The 24,074-nt window shown below is 46.9% G+C and overlaps 1 protein-coding gene across 1 annotated transcript in view; it reads left to right on the top strand.

The window, feature by feature from the left end:
- The window catches only part of LOC104999287 (nose resistant to fluoxetine protein 6-like), a 68,299-nt gene that overhangs the window by 2,578 nt on the left and 41,647 nt on the right, over positions 1-24,074 (top strand). Inside the window, exons 2-3 of the mRNA XM_010854827.1 lie at positions 15,134-15,269; positions 16,465-16,547. Of these exons, the coding sequence (XP_010853129.1) occupies positions 15,134-15,269; positions 16,465-16,547 (219 nt within the window). The remainder of the gene's footprint in view (positions 1-15,133; positions 15,270-16,464; positions 16,548-24,074) is intronic.

Genomic DNA, 24,074 nt, shown 5'->3' with positions numbered 1-24,074 from the left:
TCCGTGCGTCCTTCCCTCCATCCTTCTCCATTAAAGAGAACAGACTCCAACCATCGCTATTTGAAGGCTTTCCTTTTGCCACCCTCTGGGCCCCTGTCTGATTCTATCCCCCACCTCTGCCGGCATTCTCAGGCCAGCGTTCTGGCCCCTCTGCTTCTGATTTTTTGTTTTTCCTTTGTCTATTTCTGGCCGCCCTGGGTTTTTGTTGCTGCGCTCCGGCTTTCTCTGGTTGCCTCTCGCTGTGGGGCTCCTTCTGTCGTGGGGCGCAGGCCCAGGCCGCGGGCTGCAGCAGTTTCCGTGGCAGCCTCGTTAGCTGTGGCCCGTGGGCTTTAGAGAGATCCCTTAGTAGCTGCGGCCCCCAGGGTTAGCTGATCCAAGGCAACGTGGGATCCTCCCAGGCCAGAGACTGAACGGGTATCTCTTGCATTGCAAGGTGGATATTCTTAACCACTGGACCACCAGGGAACCTCTTGTTTTGCTTTTATACTCCACAATCCTCAACAATCTACATTCAATCACTTACATGAAAATTGCAGCCGCAAAGATCTCTGGCAGCTTCTTTGCCGACTGGTCATTTCTTTCTCCATTTTCTTTTTCCTTGACCGTGGTGGTGTCAACTATCTTCCTTCTTAACACTCACCTCTTTCTAACTCAAGGATCGTCCTTCCTTACAGGGGTTTGTCTTCTCTCTCCACCTCTTTCTGCCTGCACCTTCCCACCGCTCCTTTCCTCACTGTCCCTCCCTTGTAAACAGAACCCCGTCTCAGGAACAAGGCATTGCTCCACAGACACTGCTGGGCCAGCAGGCCTGGCACCTGGGCTCTCGTCCTGTTTAGGCCGAGAACCAGCCATGTGCTTGGCCCCAGCCAAGCCGTTCACTTTGCTAAACAAGTTTTCCCACCCATGAAGTAGAGAGCTTGTGCTTCTCAGAGTGTGAGGGTCTGCAGCAGCTTAAAAATGTTCTAATTTCTCCGCTCAGCAGTCTGCTCTAGCCGGGGTCGAGTGTTTAAGCTGAATGTCCAACGCAGGGACTTTTAAGGGTTAAATCACATAAATTAACAATTGGGTAGAGTATGTTAGGGAGAAGGGAATGGCAACCCACTCCAGTGTTCTTGCCTGGAGAATCCCAGGAACGGAGGAACCTGGTGGGCTGCAGTCTATGGGGTCGCACAGAGTCGGACGCAACTGAAGCAACTGAGCAGCAGCAGAGTATGTTAAGAACAAAAGGAATGAATACTCAAAAGTCATCACTTCCTAATGGTTGTATTGCATCTGGCCATCATCTGTACTCTTTAAATTTTTTCTATTTTTAATTTATATTCTTTATTTGGCTGCGCCAGGTCTCAGCCACAGCACGCGGGATCTTCAGTCATTCACTGAAGATGGCATGTGGGACCTTTAGTTGCGGCTTGTGGGATTTAGTTCCCTGACCAGGGGTCAAACCCAGGCCTCCCACACTGGGAGTGTGGAGTCTTAGCCACTGGACCCTCAGGGAAGTCCCCGTCGTCTGTACTCCCAAACGAGCCTGTGCGGTGGAGATGTACTGCTGGGCTACTGGCCATCAACCTCCGAGCTCAAGCTCGGGGACGGCAGGCTAGGGGCTTGAAGTCAGCGGCGGAAGTTTATTCACCGCGCAAGTCAGCAATCCCTGCAGGTCAGGACTTGTGTTGTTGACTGTCTAGACTTCAGAAGTTGATGGAGAAAATGCTACAAATGAAAACTTAAACTGTGTGTTATGTCTATAGTCTTCACATTATAAATAGCACCCACAACTGTCATTCAGCAAAAACATGGCTCACATCCTGGACGAATGGGTGAAGCTCTGGCATATCTTCCTGGCTTCACATCCGCATTACTCATGAGGATGGACAAAAATATCACCCGCCATTTATGTGGGGATGACACTCATTGGTGTCATAGGCATAATCATAGGTTGGCGACAGAAAATGAGAATTTGGCAAAAATTAATGAAAGCATTCTGTGAGCATCAATTGGCTATGTATGGAATTTATAACAGGAGTATTATTATTTTTGAAATGATATTTACATTTTTAATGAGACATAGCTTATTTTGTTTTTAATATTTATTTGGCTGTGCCAAATCTTAGCTGTGGCCTGTGGGATCTCGTTCCCTGATCAGGGATCAAACGTGGGTCTGTGGCATTGGGAGCTCAGGGTCTCAGCCCCGGGACCACATTTCTTCCTGTTTTTCCTTCCCTTTTGTTCTATCCCCGCTTTGGTTTTCCACCCCCACACCTACTTGTTTTCCTTGCTGTGTTTCTAATATTAGATTTTAATACAAAATGGTGAATTCGTTTAGCGAATGTGTTTAGTCTCTAAGCCGTGTCTGGCTCTTTTGCGACTGCATAGACTGTAGCCCGCCAGGCTCCTCTGTCCATGGGATCTCCCAGTCAAGAGTACTGGAGTGGGTTGCCATTTCTTCTCCAGGGGATCTTCCTGATGCAGGGATCAAACACTGCTTCTCCTGCATTGGCAGGCAGATTCTTTACCACTGAGCCACCTAGGAAGCCCTTAGTGAATATGTGATCCTTATTAAATACATATGGAGATAGAGGTATATCTATATATCCATATACCCTTTCATTCTAATCTGGGGACTTCCTGCCTTTGGCTTTATTATGTATGTTCTAGAATAATGATTTCATGTCTCCCGTCTGAATATCTTAGCTTCTTCCATCTTTCCTCTTTTCACCTGGAAACTAAGAAGGGTTTATGCTCTTCTGTGTTGGCACTTGGTATAAATGTTTTAACACATAATTTAAAGAGCAGATAATGAGCAGATGACCAGAACACACAATAGAAACACCATTGAAAGGAGACTCTGAAGCCGTGTTATGTGTCTTCCGTCCTACCAGGCAGCTGATCAGTTATTCCTGCAGGTCTCTCCATGGCTCACGGTGTTCTCCAGTTTCCACCCTCCTAGGGTCCCATCTCTCCGTAATCTTGTTGTACTTTCCCTGAGCACGTGGCTGCTGCTTCTCTCCAGGCCCGCAGCTTCTTCCACCACGGCTCACAAGCTACTTGGTGGTACCCTTGGCTTGGATTAGAATCCCCACTTGGAGAATGTTACAGGTTGAATGGTGTCCTCCAAAAAGATATGTTGAAACCCCAAGTCCTGGCACTGTGGTCCATGATCCTGTTTGGAAACAGGATCTTTACAGATGTGATCAAGTTATGGTGGGGCTATCAGTTCAGTCACTCAGTCATGTCCGACTCTTTGTGACCCCATGAATCGCAGCACGCCATCCTCCCTGTCCATCACCACTCTCAGAGTTCCATCAGACTCATGTCCAACGAGTCGGTGATATCATCCAGCCATCTCATCCTCTGTCAGCCCCTTTTCCTCCTGCCCCCAATCCCTCCCAGCATCAGTCTTTTCCAATGAGTCAACTCTTTGCATGAGGTGGCCAAAGTACTAGAGTTTCAGCTTTAGCATCTTTCCTTCCAAAGAAATCCCAGGGCTGATCTCCTTCAGAATGGACTGGTTGGATCTCCTCGCAGTCCAAGGGACTCTCAAGAGTCTTCTCCAACACCACAGTTCAAAAGCATCAATTCTTCGGCACTCAGCCTTCCTCACCGTCCAACTCTCACATCCATACATGACCACAGGAAAAACCATAACCTTGACTAGACGAACCTTTGTTGGCAAAGTAATGTCTCTGCTTTTGAATATGCTATCTAGGTTGGTCATAACTTTCCTTCCAAGGAGTAAGTGTCTTTTAATTTCATGGCTGCAGTCACCATCTGCAGTGATTTTGGAGCCCAAGAAAATAAAGTCTGACACTGTTTTCACTGTTTCTCCATCTATTTACCAGGAAGTGATGGGACCAGATGCCGTGATCTTCATTTTCTGAACGTTGAGCTTTAAGCCAACTTTTTTACTCTCCACTTTCACTTTCATCAAGAGGCTTTTTAGTTCCTCTTCACTTTCTGCCATAAGGGTGGTGTCATCTGCATATCTGAGGTGATTGCTATTTCTCCCAGCAATCTTGATTCCAGCTTGTGTTTCTTCCAGTCCAGCGTTTCTCATGATGTACTCTGCATAGAAGTTAAATAAGCAGGGTGACAATATACAGCCTTGACGTACTCCTTTTCTGATTTGGAACCAGTCTGTTGTTCCATGTCCAGTTCTAACTTTTGCTTCCTGACCTGCATACAGATTTCTCAAGAGGCAGGTCAGGTGGTCTGGTATTCCCATCTCTTGAAGAATTTTCCACAGTTTATGGTAATCCACACAGTCAAAGGCTTTGGCATAGTCAAGAAATCAGAAATAGATGTTTTTCTGGAACTCTCTTGCTTTTTCCATGATCCAGCAGATGTTGGCAATTTGATCTCTGGTTCCTCTGCCTTTTCTAAAACCAGCTTGAACATCAGAAAGTTCATGGTTCATGTATTGCTGAAGCCTGGCTTGGAGAATTTTGAGCATGACTTTACTAGCATGTGAGATGAGTGCAATTGTGCAGTGGTTTGAACATTCTTTGGCATTGCCTTTCTTTGGGATTGGAATGAAAACTGACCTTTTCCAGTCCTGTGGCCACTGCTGAGTTTTCCAAATTTGCTGGCATCTTGAGTGCAGCACTTTCACAGCATCATCTTTCAGGATTTGAAATAGCTCAACTGAAATTCCATCACCTCCACTAGCTTTGTTCATAGTGATGCTTTCTAAGGCCCACTTGACTTCATATTCCAGGATGTCTGGCTCTAGGTCAGTGCCAGACTGTTATTCAGTTGCTCAGTCATGTCCAACTCTTTGAAACCCCATGGACTGCAGCACACCAGGCTTCCCTGTCCTTCACCATCTCCGAGAGTTTGCTCAAACTCATGTCCAATTGAGTCAGCTATGCCACCCAACCATCTCATCCTTTGTCACCCCCTTCTCCTCCTGCCCTCAATCTTTCCTAGCATCAGGATCTTTCCCAATGAGTCGGCTCTTCACATTAGGGACAGTCCAAATCCAATGACTCATGTCCTTATAAGAGGGAAATACAGGAATTCCCCGGTGGTGCAGTGCTTAGGGTTCCATGCTTCCGTTGCAGGGAGCACGGATTTGACCCCTGGTTGGGGAACTAAGATCCCACATGCCGTGTGGTGTGGCCACAAAATGAAAAAAAGGAAACAGACACACAGACAGACACCCAGGGAGAAATGCTGCCTAACGACCAGGGCAGAGAAGGAGTGGGTGTGTTTAAGAGCCAAGGATCTCCAAGGACTGCCGGCAGATTCTCCTCCGGAGCCTCTAGACGGAGCCAACCCTCCTGACCCCTTGATTTCGGACTTCTAGTCTCCAGAACCATGGGACAAAAAACTTCTGTTGTGTCAGGCCACCCAGTTAGTGGTGTTTGTTAACACAGCTGCAGGAAACAAATACAGAGAGTTATGGCCTCTCGAAACCAACCACCCTCCAGAATAAAAAATCATGTGTTTATTATCTGAGATGAAAATAAAAAAGCAAAGCAAGCGGTCTCAGGTAGGTCTTGGAACTCATTTTCCTTGTGATGTCCCAGGCCCACCCACGGCCACTCCATCGAGTCCAAGCAGACCCATTTGCAGCCCTCTCTGCAGGGGAGGCCTCTCAGGGGGAGTCGATTTATACGGAATTAAAACTGCTCAGCATATTGAGGCCCCAATGGTTTCACATAAAGTCTGCATTTTCCTGCACTTTGCTCCTCAGGGAAACAAGGAGACGGATGGAGGGAGGTTTCTGGTTCCTGGGCAGCTGGCAGGGTTTTTCATTTCCTGTTTTCTCCGAGCTCCTCACATCCTTGAAATCTTCCCCAAGCAGCTGCCTTTGCTATAAAACTCTCCTAACCCTTCGAGTCCCTTCTCCCCGGCCCTCGGCCCTCAGCCCACTCTAATGGTTGTGTTGCTCATCTTCCTACTCTGACTGATCACCCCCTCCCTTTGGCTTCATCATTTATCTCTTGGAGTGATTATTTCCTGTCTCATCCTCTCTTCTGAAAACCGAGGCTTAGTATAGGGGGCGGGCCACAGGGCCATTCACTTGGCTAGCCAGTCAAGGCCCCAGCCCTGCCTCTGATCTCTGGTCCTCAGTGGAAGACTGACCATCTGCTTGATTTAAATTCTCAGAACATTGCCTCTTTTCCCATCTGGCTGTCAGTCTGGAGGGCATTTTATTCAAGGCCACCCCCTCCACTGGTGCTGAAGCTAGGGTCAGAAAAGATGCTGAAACCAAGAAAAGCTCATAATACAGAAAGGGCGACAGCGTGGGCTTCACTGAAATTTCTGGGTTAACTGGATTTCAAATATCCATGTTGTTGTAGGCTGAAACCTAGATCCCCAAAGACCTCTCATTCTAACCCCTGGGACCTGTGAATATTACCTTATATGGAAACAAGCTGTTGTTGCTCAGTGGCTCAGTCATGTCTGACTCTTTGTGACCCCATGGACTGCAGCACACCAGGCTTCCCTGTCCTTCACCATCTCCTGGAGTTTGCTCAAACTTATGTTCATTGAGTTGGTGATGCCATCCCACCATCTTATCCTCTGTCATCCCCTTCTCCTCCTGCCTTCAATTTTTCCCAGCATCAGGGTCTTTTCCCAATGAGTCAGTTCTTTGCATCAGGTGGTCAAAGTATTGGAGCTTCAACTTCAGCATCAGTCCTTCCAATGAATATTCAGGATTGATTTCCTTTAGGATGGACTGGTTGGATTTCCTTTCTGTCCAAGGGATCTGCAGATATGTTTATATTAAAGATTCTGAGATGAGAAGGTTACCCTGGCTTACCCAGGTGGACCCTAAATGCAATCACAAGGATCCTTAGAAGAGGGAGGGACGAGGAGGAGGGAGGTTTGACACAGAGGAGAAGATGCAACCACAGAGACAGATCAGAGTGACATGACCGCAAGCCAAGGGACGCTGGCAGCCACAAGAGGCTGGAAGAGGCAAAGGATGATGGATTCTCCCCTGAGGCGTCCAGAAGGAGCACAGCTGTACTGACACATTGATTTTGGCTCAGTGATACTGATTTTGGACCTCTGGCCTCCAAAACTGTGAGAGAATAAATTTCTGTGTCTTTTAAAAAATATTCACTTATTTATCATTTGTTTGGCTGTACTGGGTCTTAGTTGGGGACACAGGATCTTTGTTGCATCATGCAAGATGTTTCATTACAGGGCAGGACTCTCTAGTGGTGGCCCTGGGGCTCAGCAGTTGTCATGTGTGGGCTTAGTTGCTCCTGAGAATGTGGGATCTTAATTCCCCAACCAGGGATCAAACCAGCACCCTCTACTAACATTGTGAAAAGTGTTAGTGGCTTAGTCGTGTCTGACTCTTCGCGACGGCAGACTGTAGCCCACCAGGCTCCTCTGCCCATGGCATTCTCCCGGCAAGAATACTGGAGTGGGTAGCCATTCCCTTCTCCAGGGGATCTTCCCAAACCAAGGATCGAACCCAGGTCTCCTGCATTGCACCAGGCAGATTCTTAACCACTAGACCACCAGGGAAGTCCAAATTTCTATGGTTTTAAGCCACCAAGTTTGTGATAATTTGTAACAGCAATCACAGGAAACTAATATACATACTATTCTCGTTGTAGTCCAAGTTTAATAGTTGGCCAGATGCAAGGTGGACTGCCAGGAGACATTTGCAAAGAGCCTGATTCAGGAACTTGGATATCAGATCAATAGCACATTCTTATCTTTTATCCACAAGGAGATCCCTGACAACTGATGCTTAGCATTTATGTGCATCAGCCGCAGAGCAAGGACTATTCAATTCTAGTTTTAAAAAATCTCCGGTGTAACACAGCCATCTGGTAGGTGCTTAATAAATATTTTCTGTAGATGCTGACGGAGAAGGCAATGGCACCCCACTCCAGTACTCTTGCCTGGAAAATCCCGTGGACGGAGGAGCCTGGTAGGCTGCAGTCCATGGGGTCACACAGAGTCGGACACGACTGAGCGACTTCACTTTCTCGCATTGGAGAAGGAAATGGCAACCCACTCCAGTGTTCTTGCCTGGAGAATCCCAGGGACTCGGGAGCCTGGTGGTCACAGAGTCAGACACGACTGAAGCAACTTAGCAGTAGCAGCAGCAGTAGATGCTCAAGATGACTTATGCTTTCAGGATTTGTTTGTGGCTGAGCATTCTAGAAGCTTCTGCTGCCTTCACCTTCCTGATATAGATAGGTGCATTCATATTTTAAAATTTAAGATCACTGACCAAGGTCTTTTTTTCCTCCATTTAAAGCCACAAATTGATCACTTCTGCATTTTAATATCCACATATCATCACCAAGACAGAAAACGTGTCTGCCAATTAGCTCAGCAGAACTGTTTTTAATCTTTTGGAAATGAAAACTTGGAACAACCGGCGTGTGATTTGAAGTAGCAGGTGGAATTAATCTTTAGTTTATTCTATCCCTCCCTCCCATGAAAATCACAGTGTATTTAGATCGGGATGGGGGCCCCTGGCTGGCATCTCAGGATGTTGACAGAAACTAATCAAGGGTAAGGCAGGAAAAGGACAACCTGTCCATTCGAATTCATAATCAGAAAGGAAGTAAATCTAATTGGAAATGTCCACAGCATGCAAAATAACCTCAGCTAGAAAACCATAAATCCAATCCATTTACGAAACAAAACACCAATTGGAAAGAAAACTAGAGTTTAATCTTCTCAAATGAAGAATTAGGTATCTCTCTCTGTTTGTCCTGCAGGGACTCATCCAAGGGTCAAGACAGGCTCTTACAGCTCCAGATCCTTAAACTTTAGGCTACCAGGTTTGGGATACTTAGTGATGAAGAAGGGAATTTGGAAATTATGCAGTCTATTTCTAATAAGGGTCTTCCCAGATGGCTCAAGCGGTAAGGAATCCGCCTGCAATGCAGGAGACACAGGAGACGGAGATTTGATCGCTGGGTCGGGAAGATCCCTAGGGAAGGAAATGGCAACCCACTGCAGTGTTCTTGCTTGGAAAACCCAATGGACAGAGGAGCCTGGTGGGCTACAGTCCATGGGGTTGCAAAGAGTCCGACATGACTGAGCACGCACATGTGTTTCTAATAAGTACATCCAGTTTTGTTCTTGACACAGAGAAGAACTTACATTTGTGGAGCTGGATTTGGGGCATTCGAACTTACGTTTTTCAAAATTTAAGGCAATTAATTCAGTGAATGTTTATTGACCTCTTGGTCTGAAACGTGCTTGGATGAAGGCACAGCTCCTCCGTCACAGGGGAGACGGCCAGCGGTGACAGGCCTTCCAGCGTGTTGGACTAGGCGAGAGTCTGGGCGGCTTCCTGGAGCGGACCATCCCCCGCCCCAGACTCCCAGGGTGATTCAGCGTTGGAGGGGCAGACAGGAAGGAGGGACATTCCAGGCAGAAAGACAGGCAAGTGCGGGCCTGGTGCCTCCTGTATAATGGAGCAGAGGAAATGGGTGTGGGTGTGGGACGATGAGCCTGGAGAAGCAGGTCTGGTCACGAAAGGCCTTTTAAACTGAGCTCAAGTCTGGAAATGATCTGAAAGAGCATTGCAATCAAGCCTGACTGCACAGAGCATCTCCTGGGAGTTTTTTTTTTAAGGTCTGTTATGACTTTTATTTCCCAACAATGACCAGGTTAATACAACATAATTTGCAGATACAATTGCCCTCCACTAATTGTATTTTGTCCTACACTTCTCAATACTGTACAATTCCAATCTTTGATAATTAAAAAAAAACAGGAAAAAAAAGGGGGGAAGCTATTAACTAAATGGAACAATGTCAAATAAGATGCAAAAAAAATTATATCCTGGAAACTTTTGAAAAAACAATTAATGCCCTCGCCTCTCCCCTGGCCGATTAAGTCACTCTGTGAGGAGGAAGCCTGGGCCTTAGCATATTTTAAAAAGTTGCTCCAGGTGATTCTAATGTCTGCCCAGGATTGAGAATCCTGGCTCTAGATAAGAGATCTGCCAGGTTTTTCTCTAAAGAAACAGACGGTAAATATTTTCGGCTCTATGGGCCTTACAGTCTCTGTTGCAACTACTCAGTTTTGTCTGCATTAACGAAGCAGCGTTGGTAATAGGTAAACAGATGAGATGGCTGTACTGCAAGAAAATCACGTATAAAAACAGGCAGGCCCGGTTCCCCAACTCCTGCTTGAGATTATGCAATACCTGAGAAGAAATTTTTAAAATACTGATTTTAAAATTTCTGTTCATATTTTATCGTATATACACTCTATTTGCTAAATAATATGTGAGTCTCATAATCATCAGTTACTTGGACTTCCTTCTCCAAGAGTTGCCCGTTCATATCCTTAGCAGATTTTCAGTTACTTTGACTTTTAAAACATTTCTGATTTCTAAGGTTCTTTATATGATCTGAATACAATTCTTTTCTAAAACTATAATTGTATTGATTTATTTGTTGTTGGCTGAGCCAGGCGGCTTCTGTTGCCGCGAGCTGGCTTTCTCTAGCTGCGGTGTGACGGCTTCTCCTGGGGGGAGCACGGCTCTAAGGCGTGTGGGCTCGGTACTGGCACACGGGCCTAGCTGCTCCATGCCATGTGTGGTCTTCTCAAACCAGGGGTTGAGCCTGTGTCCCCTGCACTGACAGGCGGATTTTTCGCCCACTGAACCACCATGGAGGTCCTGAATACAATTTTTTTTTTTTCTGAATACAATTCTTTATCCAAGTTATTAATACAGTAGATACATCCTCTCCCTTGACAGCTACCTTTTAACTTTTGTTCATGGTGCCTTGGAGGTGTTGTAAGAAGGGGAGGGACTTGGTCAATCTTGTGATTCAGGCTGTTTAGCTTAAAAGATGATCACTGGCTGTAAGTGACCGTGGACACCAGCTCTAAGGTTTTGAGTGTGGTCAGAGCTGAGGAGAGTCACTCCCACGGGAGGGAAAAGGGAAGAGTCAGTTATACTCATTCTGGCAATAACCCAGAACCATAAAATAGAGGCCAGTGATATCAGACACCCACTGTTAAGCCCAAGCGGCCAGCGCAGCAGAACAGAAGAGGACAGGGTTCACAGCGAAGGTCTGGTTACCTTCGGCAGCTCAGCAGGGACCATCTTCCCAGTTATGGCCGGGAAGCCTTCAAAATAACAAACTACTTTCTTAAAGAGCACTCACGTAAGCCAAATGCAATTGCTTCAACCTGATTCTGCATTATATCTCAGGAGCCCAGTCATTAGTCGAAACAGAGGCAGAACTGCTGTGTGATTTGCCAGCTGTATTTGGGTTTTCTCCCCACTCATTCTAAGGAAGATCAATATCTTTAGCTACAGATAAGAACTGACAACCAAAACAGGGTCTTTTTGTGTATTTTAGGGGGCAAAAAGTTAGAGGTTAAGATTAAAATGAATTTGAACACACAGCTCTGATTCTCATTTGCTAGTCTGAATACTCAGCTCTGAATCTTGCTAGCAATTAAACAGAAGTAGATTTGTATTGAAGTGTATAGTACTTATCACCTCTGTGCTTCAGATTTCTCACTGTCCTGTCACTTAACAACGATGTGGCCCTGGGCGAGTGACCTGAGCTCCCTGTGCCTCAAAAACTCAAAAAAAATGTGTGTGTATAGTTCTGTATCATTTAAGGACACGTGTAGATCTGTGTAACTCATACCACAATCAAGACACAGGGATTCATCACCACAAACCTACCTCTTGCAACCACTTTGTAGACATACGCAACGCCCTCCCTCCACCATCACCAGCGTCATAACCCTTAGCAACCAGTTGTAATTATGTGTGTTGTGCGTCAAGTCGATTCGGCAGTGTCTGACTCTTTGTGACCCTGTGGGCTGTAGACAACCAGCCTTCTCTGCTCCTGGGATTCTCCAGGCAAGAACACTGGAGTGGGCTGCCGTGCCCTCCTCCAGGGCATCTTCCCGACCCAGGGGCTGCACCCACGTCTTTTATGTCTCCTGCGTTGGCAGGCGGGCTCTTTACCACTAGGCCACCTGGGATGTTACCGCTGTTCCAGAAAATGAAAAGTGTGAAAGCTGCCCAACTCACTTTATAAATTTGACTATAACTTTGATTCCAAAACTAAAAAAGGGGGGGGAGAAAGTGGTCCAATGATTAGAGAGAAATAAATAAGGCCATAGAACTATTGAGAAAGTCCAACAAAATCTCCAGGTTCCAGAACAAATAACAAAAATTGATAGCAATTTTCCACACAAGCAACAATCAGTTGGAAACTATTGAAATTAAAACACCAAGGAAAATAGCAAACGACACACTATCTAGGAATGTTTATGTAAACTTTTTTTTTTGGCCGTGCAGCTCAGCCTTCGGGATCTCAGTTCCTCTACCAGGGATTGAACCCGTGGCCCTGCAGTGAAAGCATGGAGTCTTAACCCTGGACCACCGGGGAAAGTCCCTGTAATCTGTTTTAAGATTATCATGGAAAAATACAAAATGATAAATAAGGACACAGAAGATGATTTCAGTAACTTGTGTGACATCCAGTGATGGCTTGATACAAAAATGACGTCTGTTTCCCCCAAATAACCTGTAAGTGTGAAGCAGTTTCAATCAGTATTCTAGTTGGATATTTTGAAGAGCTCAGTAATTTTTTTTCTGAAATTTTTTGCAATTTCTAAAAATTTCCTGAATTTTTCTGAACATGAATTTTCTGAAATTTGTATGAATGGCTAGCAGTTCACAAACATTAACTGGCTCAACTTTGCAAAGATGACTAAAGGCTTAATACTCAATATACTTCAAATCCGAAATAATAAAAACCATACGGTTCTGGTATTAGAACCAGGACTGGCTTCATAGACATGAGACCTTTGCAGTCACACAGGGCCCCGCATTTAAAGGGGCCCCATGCTTTCTTTAATGTGATTTTCTGTCACCATCTTGAAATGCTTAATTAATTCTTAAACAAGAGGCCCTGTATTTTCATTTTGTATTAGTCCTGCAAATTATGTCATCAGTATTGGCTAGAACAAAGGCTGTTCAAGAATAGAACAAAAATTACAGTCTCAAAAGAATGGATTTCTATCAAATAAAGGACATTATAGATTAAAAAAAAAAAAAACCAAAACCCTCCCAGATAACTGAGGGTATTTTTGATGACTCAGGTAGACAAGGACCAATATACACAATAATCAGGAGCTCTTGCAAATCAAAAAAGAAAATTCATTAAGAAATGGGCAAAGGATATAAACAGGTACTTTACAGAAGAGAAAACTAACACGGCTTAGATATTTTGAACAAAAATATCCTGACTTATTTTTAATTATAGAAACAAAAATCTAAGTAACTGGGTATCATTTTATATCTATCAACCACCACAAATGCGAAAGCTGGACCATGCAGAGAGGAACCAGCATTCCTGAGGATATAGTCTGGGCAGTCACTCTGGAACAATCTGGTGGGATTTACACGGTATTTGTGTACCTTGTGTCCGACTCATTGTGACCCTATGGACCATAGCCCACCAGGCTCCTCTGTGCATGGGGATTCTCTAGGCAAGAATACTACAGTGGGTTGCCATTCCCTTCTCCAGGGGATCTTTCTGACCCAGGGAGGGAACATGAATCTCTTCCGTCTCCTGGTCTCCTGCATTGGCAAGTGGGTTCTTTACTACTAGGGTCAGCTGGGAAGCCCCCACAGGGTGTAAATCTGAACTAAAGCCTCGTGTAAGTTGAGGAATTTGTCCCCATGTTTTTGTGGGTTACAGACCATCTATGTGTCCACCACTCAGAGAACAGCAAAGTGTAAAACGGTGATGAATTATTATACAGTAGTTAGAAGCTCTGGACACAATAACACCATCAGTCCAGTTCAGTTCAGTTCAGTCACTCAGTCGTATCTGACTCTTTGCAACCCCAGAGACTGCAGCACGCCAGGCCTCCCTGTCCATCACCAACTCCCGGAGTTGACTCAAACTCACGTCCATTGAGTCGGTGATGCCATCCAGCCATCTCATCCTCTGTTGTCCCCTTCTCCTCCTGCCCCCAATCCCTCCCAGCATCAGAGTCTTTTCCAATGAGTCAACTCTTCGCATGAGGTGGCCAAAGTACTGGAGTTTCAGCTTTAGCATCAATCCTTCCAAAGAAATCCCAGGACTGATCTCCTTTAGAATGGACTGGTTGGATCTCCTTGCAGTCCAAGGGACTCTCAAGAGTCTTCTCCAACACCACAGTTCAAAAGCCATCAATTCTTCGGCGCTTAGCTTTCTTCACAGTCCAACTCTCCCATCCATACATGACCACTGGAAAAACCATAGCCTTGACTAGACGAAGCTTTGTTGGCAAAGTAATGTCTCTGCTTTTGAATACGCTATCTAGGTTGGTCATAACTTTCCTTCCAAGGAGTAAGCGTCTTTTAATTTTGGCATCTGGTCCCATAACTTCATGGGAAATAGATGGGGAAACAGTGGAAACAGTGTCAGACTTTATTTTGGGGGGCTCCAAAATCACTGCAGTAACACCATAAACAGTACCAAACCGTGGAAACAGGAGATCTGAAGCAGAAAGCCTTTAACATAAACGACAAATAGACTTACAGAAGACAAGAACACGACAAATGAGATGGTGCATATCAAACATAAGCGTTGGAGGAATTGGGGGAGGGAAAAGAGAAAGGGAAAGTTGAAGAAAGAGGAAAGGAAATGAATTATTTAAAATGAAGGGGGAAAGGAAATATACGAGCACAAACAAACCAAGTAAGAATTTTATAGGACCAGGGCTGAGAGAGCCATGAACTATGGGACTTGATTACTGCACTTTTTCGCTCCCAAGATTAAAAACCGAACGAACAAACACAAAAACCTCTCTCCAAAATAAGGTCCTACGAAATTGTATATAAAAAATTTTTAAGAGTATTTTCTCCTGGGTGTATAGAGGAGAGAGGAAAGCCACTAATTTTAGTTACGTCTTTCTTACTCCCCAGAGCGTGAATGCAGAGTCTTCATCTTTTTTAGCAACAAATCGCGCGCGACAACATACATCGTGGTTCTCTGCGGTGAAGAGAGGGGCTCCGGACGAAGAACGCAGGCTCGAGAGTGTTACCGAAATACTCTCTTCTTTCTCGGTTCCTTTAAGTTTTAGAGGTTTGGAAGGGGGAGCTGAGCGCTGATGAATTCATCTGAAGCAAGGACGCTAACGCTGCCCACTTCTTCTGTTTGAAACGCAGTGTATGACTCGGTCGGGAAGCTGGGCAGCAACGTTCTGGACGGAAACGTGGACAGGCTGGGCTCTTACAGCGAGTGTCTCTCCACCCGCGCGCCCGCCGGGCGCTTCCGGGGCCGCTACTGCAAGCTCCACGTGGCGCAGGTGAGCGGGCGTCTGCGCGTGCGCGCTTCAAGGACGCGCGGACCCGAGCTCGTGATGGAAACCCGGTACATGCCTGTGTGTGTGTGTCCGTATTTGCTCAGTCCGTGTCCGACTCTTTCCGACCCCATGGACTGATTGCTTATCTTCATTCAAAAAAAAAAAAAAAAAGCTATTAAGGTGTTTTGCAAAAAGTTTAAATTTTAAACAGTTGGCAGAAACTTTCTTGCACGTCCTGAGTGTGGAGGTATAGGAGATAGTTGTCCGCAGGCCAAACAGGGCTTCATATGCTCCTCCCACCACACTGCAGGGACAAGACCCCTGGACGATCTTTGTGGGGAACCCAAGGTCCAGTCTCAGCCAGTGTTCCCGAGCGTTAACTCCTTACTCACCGCAGTGTTTGGAATACCAAAAGGAAGTGGGCTCCCCATTACCCATAGTCCTTTCCCAGAAACTGAGCTCCGAGACAGGAATCTGAAGCTGTCTCAGCAAATGCCCAAGCCCTTTATGAATGCATCTCGGAGTAGGGTCACAGGGCCGACCGTCTTCAAAGCACGTTAATTCTTTGACTTCTGGGGGGAGAAAAAACTAGGAACAGCACAACCTCTTATTAAATACAAAGATATACTTCATGTATGCATACAACACTGAAAGAAAATGCATTACTGTTTGGCTAATGACAACAATATAAAATAATGACACGAAATCCAAGCTCTCTGATGTTAATGCTGTAAAATGGTCTCACAACGGTTAACCTTTGGAGACATGCAGAGTAGCACCCAGCTCTACTGGTTGCGCTGAGGATTTGACAATGATGGCTTGAGGGTTTAATCAGGGAGTACAAAAGTCATACCCTGTTTTCAAAGCAGATTAATGGCTTTGATGTCAGAACAAAAGGTCAGACCTATACAGTCCTGTAAGTTGCATGCTTAGAAGAAGCATCCCAGCAATTTTTATTTATAATTTGATCTTTGCTTTATTGGGACCAGCATTCTAATTATTGGCTTGATGTATTAACACAATCTTTACTTGATAACACGATGTCCTGCTGCGAAGAAATGGCAAGTTGGCAAGTTTGTCGGAAATTGTATGAATTAACTCAATGACCTGTCATACAGGAGAGAGCGGCACTGGGGCAGACTATCCCACACTGGGGGCTGCTTTTTTAATAATCGGCTGCATTGACCCTTAGAGGCAAGATGGAGCTGACTACAGCGTGGGGGTGTGTGTGCCCGACTCCTGCAGTGAAGAGGACGTGACTGCCATGTCTCGGATGGGTAAGTGCCAGGGACACGCGTCAGATCTGAAGACCCCCAGCCTCTTGGAGCCGCCTGGCCATTCTCTTGGGATTGAACCAAGCTTTCATCCTAATAAATTCAATAAACCGAGACTAATGGAGTTTAGGGACTTTGGGAGTGCTGGTGGAGGATAGTAAGGGAGTGGATAAGAAGGAAAAAGACATTAAAGAGAAGGTAGGAGCTGAATCTTTATGTATTAATAATAACATTTTAAGCCTACTCTTCCCTCACCCTCAGCTGCCAGGCTAGGTCTGAAGAAAGGCACTGGGTGGTGTCTGGTTTCCATATTGTGTGTGCTCTTTGCTGTGGCCCACCTGCAGAAGTAGGTCAGGTGCCAAGGCCGGCAGGCCATTCTGGACTGGGACTGTGAGAAGCCAATGTGTTGTGATGGATTAGCGTTAAGAGGCCGGCATTTGGTCCTGGTTGTCACCTCCCAGCTGTGTGATCCTGGGCAAATCACTTAATCTGCCCCGGCTCCAGTCTCTTCCTCTGTGCAGAGAGGGGTGGATCCTGGCGTTGAGTCTGGCCCTGACTCTCTGCCCTTAGCCACCAGAATGAAAATATTTTAGTCCACGTGGAAACCGACTTGGCTTCCTTGAACTCTTTCAAATTTTTCAAAGGAAGAGCTTTAAAACCTACAATTTATTTTTTTTCTACTAGTGTCTTTTGTACTTAAGCTGGTTATCTGAATAAGAACTAATGTGACACTTTAAAAGGAGAACACTCTTTCTCTACACCCAGAAACTTCCACCACCAAATGTGTGGGCTTCCTCATCACACTATGCGGTGTGACGCTGAGTATCTGAAGGTGGTGCTGACCCCACAGATTAAGGGCTCAGTTCTGCAAGGCGGCCACCCGCTTCAGATGCCAGTTGTAAGGAGTGGGTCCCAAGGCCCCCCATTACTTCTGCGCAACTTGCCTGCAAATCAGGGGATCCCAGGGCTCCGATTTGTTCCCTACATCCTCTCCAGGGCTTCCCAGGCGGTGCTAGTAGTAAAAAACCCACCTGCAATGCAGAAGACATGAGAGATGCAGGTGCGATCCCTGGGTGGGGAAGATCCCCTGGAGGAGGGCATGGCAACCCTCTCCAGTGTTCTTGCCTGGAGAATCCCATGGACAGAGAAGTCTGGTGGGCTACGGTCCTTAGGGTCACAAAGAGTTAGACACGACCGAAGCAGGCTTAGCATGCACACTTCCTCTCTGGGTGGTTCCTCTGATTGGTTCCCCCGGTCAAACCCTCCCCACATTTGATCATTTGCTCTAACGGCTCACAGAACTCAGGGGAACACATGACTTGTTATTACCGACTTATTATAAAGTGCAGGACCCTGTTCCGCATTAGGAACCAGGCCACACAGCAGGAGGGGAGCAGAGAGCGAGGGGGTGAAGACTTGCCTGCTTTGTCCCATCGCTCCCCACCTGAACCTGTCCCCCCCGCACTCCAAGGAAAAGTTGTCCTTCAGGAAACCAGTTTCTGGTGACAGAAAGGTTGGGGACTGCTGTTATAACGGACAAAACCCAGGAAGAGCTGAATGGGAGAGACACAGAGGGCAGGGCACAGGGGAAGGGGCGTAGACAGTATGCACCCTCTCAGGGTGCCCGCCCTCCCAGGCCCTCGGGGAGTTCAGCAGCCTGGAAGCTCTCTGACCCCCTTTGTTTAGAGTTTGTGCGGACGGTCCATCATGTAGGCGTGATCGATTCCATCACTGGCCATTGGCGATGACTCAGCCCCCAGCCCCCTCTTTGCTTCCTGGAGGATGGGGACGGGGCTGGAACCCCAAGCCTAGCGCATGGTTGGTGTCTGACAGCCGGCTCCTCTCCTGCAACAGTCACTGTAGTAGCCTGAACTCAAGTGTGGTTGAAAGGGGCTGATAATGAATAACAACAGATGCTCTTCCTGCCCACCACTCAGGAAGTTCCACGGGCTTTAGGAGCTCCGTAGCAGGAACAGGGGATGAAGACTGCATATATCTCTCTTATCGTATTACAGTGTCACACACATTATTAAAAGCCTCTTTTAGAAAAGTGTTTATTCGGCTGTGCCGGTTCTTGGTGGAGGCGCACAGGAGCATCGATGCTTGCACCGTTTGAGGGCTCAGCTGCAGCACGTGGGATCCGGCTCCCTGACCAGGGATTGGACCCGAGCCCCCTGCATTGGGAGCACGGAGTCTTAGCCACTGGAGCCGGGAGAAGTCCCGCAAACCCTCTTTTTAAAAAATAATGAGTTCATCTGTATTTTCGGTTGCTCTGAGTCTCCGTTACTTTGCACGGGCTTTCTCTGGCTGTGGCGAGCAGGGGCCACCCCTTTTCGCAGCGCAGCGGCTTCTCTTGCGGAGCTCAGGCTCTAGACTCGCGGGCTTCCGTAATTGTGACGCTCGGGCTGAGTAGCTGCGACCCACGGGCTTAGCTGCTCCAAGGCATGTGGAATCTTCCCAGACCAGGGCTTGAACCTGAGTCCCTGCATTGGCAGGTGGGTTCTTATCCACTGTGCCACCGGGAAGTTCCTAAAGGCCCTCTTTTAAGTATTGATATTGCAGTCAGCTTTTGATAATTTTAAACTGTCCTCTGAATTTGTGATTATCCCAACAACTTCAGGTATGTTACCTCTCTATCTAAACCAAATATTTCAGGTGGAGTTAAAAAGAAAACCATGATCACTGTATGGGTCCTTGTGCTATTCAGTAGGACCTTGTTGCTTATCCATTCTGTATGTAACAGTTTGCATCTGCTGGGATCATTTTCTTAGGTTTGTTTTTGATTTGATCACTGCTAGTGTATAGAAATACAAGTGATTTTTGTATTTTGGTCCCATGTCCATAACCTTGCTGAATTCGTTTATTATTTCTAGGGTTTTTTTAGTGTATTCCTTAAGATTTGTTATGTACAAGGTCATGTTATCTGCAAAAAGATATTTTAAAGCATTATTTACTTTTTTTTTTAAAGAAAACTAGTTGGTATATATCAAACTTAAATTTCAATTCTTGTTGGATAAGCCGTAAATATCCTAGAGGCCAAGATAGATTTTCAAGATTGTTATTAGCATATCTAGTGAATACTCTCTAATGAGTTAATGGTCATTATTATTCAGAAATTCATCGATTAGTCTAGTTTTTCTGCCTAATGTTAAGCTTTTTAGCCAGAGATGATATAAGAATAGAATGGAAGGTTAGAAATTGTTATCGATACGAAGATGTCTTGATGATTCTCTTTGAAGAACTGGAGAAAGGAAGGGCCCTGCTTAGGATGAGCACTGCTAGCTTGGTGAACGTGTTAGTGGAACTCTCTGCCAGGCTGTTTATTTGGCTTCGGCGCAGAGGCAGCAGGTATAAATGGGGGCACCTGGGCCCAGGGGAAAAGGTCCCCATCTGGAAAGGATTTACCAGCTATTCCTTAAAGCTTTTTGATGGAGTTGCCAATATTTCCGCTACAGACGTGGAGGAAAGCAGCTCAGCAGTGGCTGGCTCTTTATTCATGTAGAGCAGGAGGGCAGGGAGGCAACCCAAGGGAAGACCCTGGCAGGCAAACCAAGACGAAATGAGTCTGTAGCACAACAGAGCAAGGGGAAAATATCCTGGGCAGATCAGAATGTATCGTTTTGGGGCAAAAATCTGCATAGTGTGGCTGCCATTTGTTGATTCTTAGTCACTAAGTCATGTCCAGCTCTTTGCAACTGCAGCACGCCAGGCTCTCTGTCCTTCACTGTGTCCCGGAGTTTGCCCAAACTCATGTCTATTGAGTCAGTGATGCCATCCAACCGTCTCTTCTTCTGTTGCCCCTTTCTCCTGCCCTCAATCTTTCCCAGCCTCATTGTCTTTTGCAATGAGTCTGTTCTTCGAATCAGGTGGTCAAAGTATTGGAGCGTCAGCATCAGTCCTTCTAATGAATATTCAGGGTTGATTTCCTTTAGGATTAACTGGTTTGACCTCCTTGCTGTCCAAGGAACTCTCAAGATGTTATAAAATTTTAACCAACAGACTTCATGTGAGTTCCTGAGAATGAAAATGTGGAGCACCAGAAAGTGTAGATAAAATCTAGGTGTGATCATCACAAACTTAGATTTAGGCTAGTTCCCTAACTGTTCACTTCTGTGTATCTTGGCACCACTTACTGTGTTCCGTTTCCAAGGGCACAGGTAGCAAAGTACCACCAGCTGGGAGGCTTACGAGGCCTCACCTACATCCCTGCCTCCGTCATCATGTAGTGTTGTTCCCTGTACCTCTCTGTGTATTGTATTATACCTCTCTGTGTCTGAGTTTCCTCCTTTGTATAAACACACCAGAGACACTGGGTTTGGAACTTACTCTAACCTAGTATGCATGCATGCATGCTAAGTCGCTTCAGTCGTGTCCAGCTCTTTTTGAACCCCATGGACTGTAGCTTGCCAGGCTCCTCTACCCATGGGATTCTTCAGGTAAGAATCCTGGAGTGGGTTGCTCTCCTCCAGGGGATCTTTCTGACCCAGGGATCGAACCTGTGTCTGTCTCCTGCCTGGGCAGGTGGGTTCTTCACCGCTAGCACCGCCTGGGAAGCCCAGCATAGTGTGGCCTCATCTTAAGGTGATTTCCTCTGCAAAGACTCTGTTTCCGAATAAGGTCATGTTCACAGTGTTACCAAACTCAACAGTTCCTGGGGGAGAGGGAGAGGTATTAGGGTTTGAACCTTTCTGGAGTGGACGCAATTTAATCCAGAACACTACCTGATACCTAGTTCCCCATTTAGCTTGCTAATCTGCCTGTAAGGCAGTTGGTGGGCCAGGAACAGAGCATGGGAGAGGAAAAGGGGTGAGGCTGAAGCCGGGGGGCTGGGGTCCTGCAGAAGCCCCTGTGTGCTCTTAACTCAGGCCCCACACAGAAGGGGTGGGCTGGAGTCTGGTGGCCTGAGCTGATGACACCTCCAGTGTGACCAAGCTCAGGCCTTGCTGAGATCTCCCCCAGCATGCACACGCACGCACACACACGCACATTTCCAACACTCTTTGGGTTTTGGGGTTGGGCCAGAGCTATTTAAGTCTTCCCTGGTGGCCCAGACGGTAAAGGATCTGCCTGCAATGCAGGAGACTTGGGTTCAATCCCTGGGTCAGGAAGATCCTCTGGAGAAGGGAATGGCAACCCACTCCAGTATTCTGGCCTGGAGAATCCCATGGAGAGAGGAGCCTGGTGGGCTATAGTCCATGAGGTCCCAAAAAGTCGGACATGACTGAGTGACTGACACACACACAGAGCTTTTTAGAGGTCAAAAACTCCCTGCCAAACTACGGAGTGGTGTGGTGATGGCGCAGAGCTGATCTAGGAGCGTCATAGTCAGTAGTAGCCAAGGCCTGGAATGTGTTTGGGTCTGGGGGGGGGACAGTGGTCACCTTGTGGACAAAGAGGTTATCATCTTGTAGGTCTGACCGCTCAGCAGTGAGGACCTAGGTCTCCCATGTCCTTCAGAATTTGGACTCTGCTGCCCAACGTGTCAGATTTCATCCACAGACAGACTGCTGACCCTGTGGTTAGGGGTTCCCCCGGCGCCGGGGAGGTGACGTCTGTTGCACCTTCTCCATGATTTAGATGCAGGAGGCAAAGCCAGAGCAGCAATGAAGACCCAGTACAGCCAAAGATAAATACTGAAGTTAGAGTAGAACTTCCGAGGGGAATAGCTGCATCGGCGGGTCAGAACACTCTTTTCAGTGTCAGGGTTTATTGGGGAAATTAAAGTACCACCAGGACGTAGCTTGGGAGCACCTGGACTCGGACGATGAGGAATCTGCTGCCCTGGCCCTTGGGGACCTCTGACTGAGCCCCCCGTGCTTGGCCGGTGCTGAGCATCCACGGGCAGCTCTTGCTTCCCATCTCCACCTCTAACAGGTGACGGGAAGACTCACAAGGACTCACACGTTATTAATCTAAGTGGCCTGTTTGAACATTCCAGAAAGCCTCTGGTCACTCTCATGGGAACAGTGGATCCGGGAGGTGGCAGGCGCACGAGAGTACATTTTGTTCGACCCACGCTTCCTCGTTACACATGTGAGAGAGTGAGAGCCAGAGAAGTGAAGGGACTCGCCCAGAGTCACACAGCAAGGTGGCGCGAACCCCACGCTTCTGAACGCAGGTCTGGTAGTGTGGCGAGCTGGGGTGGTCTGAGGGAACGAAAAGACCACATCCTTCAAGTTCCCACAGACCTGGGCTGAGTTCTGGCCCTGCCGCTCGGCGGCAATCGTCATAAAGACAACCGGCATTTACTGAGCTCTGACTCAATGGCGGGCACTAAGTGCTTTAGAATTGGGGCTACATGTAATCTTCACAACAACCGTGTGAAGTCGGTACTCTTACCTCCATTTCACCAAGAGGGAAACCGAGACACACAGAGATTCGGCTAACTCGCCCAAGGTCATAGTCAGGGGTGGATGTGGACTCCCACACTGCAGACCCTGTGTTCTTAACCGCTGCGCTCAGGCTCATGAAGTTATTTATGGAGAATCTTCCTTGTCTGTAAAAGAAGGTGAACGACGGCTCCTTCTAGGGATGTTGACAGATTAAAAACAATGACCAAGGCATGTCTCAGAGCGAGTGGGCACTTGATGGCAGTGGTTTTTTTCTTGTTTATAACAGTGTTGCTAATTTATTATGTTTATTTAAAAATGTTATTTGGTTGGCTGCCTTGGGTCTTAGTTGTGGCATGCAGGATGTTCGTTGCATCACGTGAGATCTCTCTTTGTGGCGTGGGGGCTTAGTCACTCTGCATCACGTGGGATCTTAGTTCCCTGACCAGGGATTGAACCTGCGTGCCCTGCACGGCAAGGCAGATGCTTAACCGCTGGACCACCAGAGAAGTCCTTAGTGTTGTTCTTTTATTAGACCACACTGTGTCCTCCATCCTTTGCTGAGATTTTGCAAGTCCCCTGGTCTGGTGTTCTCAAACTGCTGTGCTTAGTCACTCAGTCATATCCGAATCTTTGCGACCCATGGGCATTAGCCCGCCAGGCTCCCCTGTCCATGGGATTTTTCAGGTAAGAATACAGGAGTGGGTTGCCATGTCCTCCTCCTCCAGGGGATCTTCCCAACCGGGATTCTGAAAGTATGCATTCCAGTTAGCAGCAGGAGCTCCTGGGAATGTTAGAAATGTAAATTCTTAGGCAGTGAGGGGAGGCAGGGAGCAGTCTATTTCCTGGGCCCTCCAGGTAATTCTGAGGCACGCTGACATTTGAGGCCTCTGTTCCCCAGTGTTGCCAGTAATATTTTTACAAACTATTTCTCGTGGCGACTAATTCATGCTCATGCACAGTCACTCGGTGTCCAACTCTCTGCGACCCCATGGACTGCAGCCCACCAGGCTCCTCTGTCCCCGGGATTCTCCAGGCAAGAAGACTGCAGTGGGTTGCCATTCCCTTCTCCAGGGGATCTTCCCGAGCCAGGGATCAACCCCGAGTCTCCTGCACCCTGAGCCATCGGTGATCGATTAGCTGTGTCCTCAGCTGGTGCCTCTTATCTTCAGACTCAGACAGCACCTTCCCCTAGCTCCTA

The sequence above is a fragment of the Bison bison genome, unplaced genomic scaffold (assembly GCF_000754665.1).
Source record: "Bison bison bison isolate TAMUID 2011002044 unplaced genomic scaffold, Bison_UMD1.0 scf7180017864349, whole genome shotgun sequence".
In the NCBI taxonomy this organism is placed as follows: Eukaryota; Metazoa; Chordata; class Mammalia; order Artiodactyla; family Bovidae; genus Bison; species Bison bison.
Note: the sequence above shows the minus strand (reverse complement) of the source record. Positions and strands in the feature narration are given on the sequence as shown.